This window comes from Triticum dicoccoides, chromosome 3A (assembly GCF_002162155.2).
Source record: "Triticum dicoccoides isolate Atlit2015 ecotype Zavitan chromosome 3A, WEW_v2.0, whole genome shotgun sequence".
Taxonomy (NCBI): Eukaryota; Viridiplantae; Streptophyta; class Magnoliopsida; order Poales; family Poaceae; genus Triticum; species Triticum dicoccoides.
In genome coordinates, this window is record NC_041384.1 from 351,345,128 (window position 1) to 351,349,848 (window position 4,721).

The following is a 4,721-nucleotide window of genomic DNA, read 5'->3' on the forward strand; positions in this document are numbered from 1 at the left end:
TAGATCTCTTCATCGTGAGAGGAGCAAATCCTAGTCTTGAACTATCGATACCGAGACATATGTTTCAGCCTTTTAGGTATACTCGTAAGTTCGTAAGTCACCTTTATTCACGTATCCAGTTACAGAGTGACGTTCGGTAACCAAAGTAACTATCCAGCATGTTGAATTATGATATTCGCATGGTCTATGGAACTTAGTAATCATGAACAAATTATATGAAAATACTGACAACATAACAACGATAACATCTCTCAGTAATTCATAAGTTGGGTCTATCCAACACCATTGTTCCGGTAACAACGTGTTCTCATTATTGATAGTATCCTTGTTACAATAACAATGCTCATGATCAGGAAAACAAGATCATCATCAATACATGAGCTAGTCGTAGATGCATGACTAGGGATCATCTTGGTGTTTATGTTTACACACATGCATTTGGGTTTTCCTCTGAATCTCATATTCAAGAACCAATGCAATTATAGCATAAAAATATAAACTTAATTATGAACATTGAAATATAATAATACAAATATTATTGCCCTCTAGGGCATATTTCCAACTATTAATCTCATATTCAAGAACCAATGCAATTATCGCATAGAAATATAAACTTAATTATGAACATTGAAATATAATAATACGAATATTATTGCCTCTAGGGCATATTTCCAACAATATCGTGTCGCGATCACGATCTCAAACTGACTTGGTTTCTAAGTCGTATACTTACCAGACAAGAAACAATCAACTTGTCTGCCAAGACATCAAAAAATAAAACGGCAAAAAGAAGCTGCGCCCCTGCAAGGTCACGGACCGGATTTTAGCGGACCATTCACGCGTATGTCACACGCCCGCGCCGTCCCGGCCCGACCCCAGCCCGGCCAGGCGAGGCGAGCGTGCACGTGTGGTCTTCTCTTTCTCTCCTCAACACACAACTTAGTGTTGTGGGGGAGAACCCACAATATAAAGAGGTCAAACACTTCCTCCACTAGCGGGACGGGACTAAACTTTAGAACCACCACTTCCCATTTTATTAATGGGCCTCTTTGAGATTTCAGAAATTGAAAATGGGCCTAGCCCATTATTTCTAACAATTCCCCACCAGATCTCAAATACCCATTTAGAGATTTGTCTTTTCTCACTACTTGTTTAATATACCTGTGTTAAGTTGAACTTTTGCCTAGAGCTTTAAGCTACATCCATCCGCAACTTGACAATGGATTATGCTTTGAATTGCAAGTTTTGTGTGAACGGGTTTCACTCAAAGTCTTAACCAGTACTTGACTGCCAGTAGGCTATCCTGCGGTTTGGAGCATATACGTCGTACTCCTTGGTCTCTTTTTTTTTTGACTATGTACAGTAGGGTAAACACCCGGTCTCTTCCTGAGGTTACTAGAGATCACCCAAGTCTCATAAACTGTGACGTTTACAGACGGGGCTCATATATGTGCGTTCTTTCAAGACTGCTCTTTAGGAGAACATCTTTGCTAATCATAGCTAATAGAACCACATTAAGGCATGTTGCCAACCTGCCTTACAACTTTGAGCTTTACAGCTCTGAGAGTTTTGCATCTTCACATAGAGAGGGTTACATGTTACTCTCCTCTGTTAACCAATAGCTTGTTCTTCCGAGGTCCTAATTCACGAGATCTCCGATCACAAAGGTTGGGTTACTACTATGGTGTAACATCTATGGGTCTACCCATCTCCCTCGATGCACTATCTACCACATTTCATGATAGTCCCTTTGTAAAGGTGATGTAGGGTAGAGACCCTATGTGGCCCAATCTTTACGAATTGGAGGTGGATTTGAGGAAGAATACGAAGGGAAACATACAAATAAACACACATAGATGCAAATAAAGATACACATAGATAGATCCATGATCCAAAGAGTGGATGGAACAAGATAGGGTTCTTCCCTAAGTCCTAGGACAAGGAGGGCTTGATGCTTCTATGAAGCATTTCTTCTCCACGAGAGGCCTTGCAACCATAGATGGTTCTTCTCATATAGAGGTCTTGCAATCCCTCAGGATTCTCCACTCATGGTGGTCTTGATCTCCATAGGAGAGGATGGATCCCACAAGGGGAGGTACATGAGCTAAGCTCTGGTGTCTGTTCTAATCTTAGCTAACCCTAGAAATGAGGAGGGGGAGGTCTATTTATATTACAAGCCATGAAGGGGTAAGTGAGGGGCGGAACCGCGGAAGGAAGGGATACAAGACCCGTGGCCCAGTCATGCGAGCAGGCAGGTACCATATGTCCAACGGCTCGTTAGGCGCCGGATGTCCAGTACGCACCGGAAATCCGCCCGTTTCTTCTCGGGTGCGTGGCACTGGATTCTGGTGGGTACTGGATGTCCGGTACTCCATCGGATGTCCTGCCGCTGGAGCACTTGGCTGCTCCTCGCTGGCTTCTCTTCTTCAGGCACCAGACGTCCGGTAGTGGGATGTCCGGTGGCTGTAACTCGCTGCAGCTCCGTCTTCGCTTCCATGCTTCCTTCGCGGATGGTATAGTCATTCCTTTGCGCTTGTACTCCTCGTCATCCGTGAATCTCCGCTCAAACCTATACATGCACGATGGAGGGTCAAGTAGTATACCATCCAAGAAGGGATCAAGTGAACATGTGTAAAGGAGATGATTCACCTTTATATGTATGAAGTAGATGTCGCACGTGTCACTTGACATGGTGATGCCATAGGATGCTTCGCATCAAAAGGGATCTGCCAGGTTTTTGTCTGTTTGAATATATGTAACAGTTCTTACTCCGAAGTTTCTCAACTTCCTGACAGACTTCAAACGTCTCTTCACGTGTCTTGATGACTTCCATTGTCCTTAGAATTGTTCACTTTAGCGATGACCGTTTGGCTGTCACAATCCATAAGAATAGCCGGTGCAGTTTTTTCAACCAGATGCAGGTCTATCAAGAGTCACGCAGCCATTCTGCTTCAGCAGTGGCTGTGTCTAAAGCAGTAAGTTCTGCTTCCATGGTTGACCTTGTCAATATGATCTGTTTACATGACCTCCATGCACTGCGCCGCCTCCATTAATAAATACATAACCACTTGTGGCGTTGAGATCGTGCTGTGGGAGAGCGATCGAGCGGCTGTTGGAGACCTTGAGGTGCGGATTGAAGACCTGCAGGGGGCGGCTGCACACCAGCACCAGATCGAGCGCGGATCACCAAATCAATCAGCCACGCACCAGATTGAGGTGACGGGCAGCGGGCAGAGCAGCGGCTGGCCAAGGTAGCAGCAGCCGGTGAGGGAGAGGAAATCACGACAGCCAAGAGAGCAATGGCAGCGCGAGATTTGATCAGGAGGGCGAGTGTTGACACCCAAAAAAATCCCTAATCTTGGGCTCATGTACCATGTTATGGATGCAACTTATCTCTATTGCATAGCTCAAGGGGCATATATATATATATATATATATATATATATATATATATATATATATAACACAAGACTTAGGGTACAAGGAAAGAGACATAGCCTAATAAGGACTCCTAGACTAATATTAATACTCCTTAACACTTGGCACGTAGGTCAAACCGCCCTACAATTATTTTTTGCTGGAATACCAGTTAACAAACATTTCTGTTTTCACATCAGTGTTCTAACTCCTTACTTCAAAGAGGAGGTGCTCTTTTCGACAGAAGATCTGCATAAAAAAAATGAGGACGGGATTTCTATCCTGTTCTATTTACGGAAAATATATCCAGGTACTCCATTCATTTATCTGACAATTTGTGAATGTTAATTATCTTCTGTTGTCAGCAAATGCTCATCATGAACTATTGCATGCTAATAGATGAATGGAAGAATTGTCTTGAGCGCATAAAATTTGTACCAAAGGATGAGGAGTCCCTTAAATCAAGGATGGATGAGATCTCACCCTGGGCATCTTATAGGGGACAAACGCTCACCAGAACTGGTGAAGTCACTCTCTTATGTTGTATGAACTTCATCTATCGTGTTTTCTAACTTTCTTTATTACTGTGCTAGTGAGAGGAATGATGTACTACAGGAGGGCGCTTGAGATTCAATGTATTCAAGATAAAATTGATATTGGTTAGATTAATTTTTTCTCCATCATATATTTTTCATCCTATGCAAATCTGCCTGTGAATTCTTTCCCATTCTTTGCAAATCTGCATATGTTTTACTCCATCAGTATTTTGCAGCTAAATTGGACCGCCAGAGAACAACAACATCCTATCAAGAGGGAGGAAACATTGTAGATATGGCACTTGCCATTGCTGATATCAAATTCACCTATGTTGTGTCTTGTCAAGTATATGGCATGCAAAAGGTGTCCAAGAATCTCAAAGATAAAGCTTGCTATCTGAACATCCTTAACCTCATGATAATGTACAAAACCTAGTGCATTCATCTTTCCACGAAGATCATAGTAGGTTACTACAATCCATCTGATATTTGAAATGCACAGGTACCCGTCCTTACGGATTGCTTATATTGATGAAGTAGAAGCTCCGACCAAAAATGGAACAACAGAGAAGACTTATTATTCTGTTCTTGTCAAAGGAGTGGGTGAAAAGTATGATGAGGTACTTGCTGAATATAAACATAAATGTTTTCACATAGCATCATTTCCATCAAAAGCTTCGTTGGCTTCTCTAACTAAAGGTAGAAGACTTCATTTTTTATGTTTGTTTTTTAGATAATATTATTTAAGTAGAAATTACACTTGTATGT

The 4,721-nt window shown here is 42.1% G+C and overlaps 1 protein-coding gene across 3 annotated transcripts in view; it reads left to right on the forward strand.

Moving 5' to 3' along the window:
- The window catches only part of LOC119268170 (callose synthase 7-like), a 27,679-nt gene that overhangs the window by 15,574 nt on the left and 7,384 nt on the right, over nucleotides 1–4,721 (forward strand). For 2 of the 3 annotated variants that reach the window (XM_037549704.1, XM_037549706.1), the window contains 5 exons: nucleotides 3,618–3,727; nucleotides 3,817–3,939; nucleotides 4,011–4,076; nucleotides 4,190–4,376; nucleotides 4,456–4,652. In XM_037549704.1, coding sequence (XP_037405601.1) covers nucleotides 3,618–3,727; nucleotides 3,817–3,939; nucleotides 4,011–4,076; nucleotides 4,190–4,376; nucleotides 4,456–4,652 — 683 coding nt within the window. The remainder of the gene's footprint in view (nucleotides 1–3,617; nucleotides 3,728–3,816; nucleotides 3,940–4,010; nucleotides 4,077–4,189; nucleotides 4,377–4,455; nucleotides 4,653–4,721) is intronic. The other variant, XM_037549705.1, reaches the window with a different exon arrangement.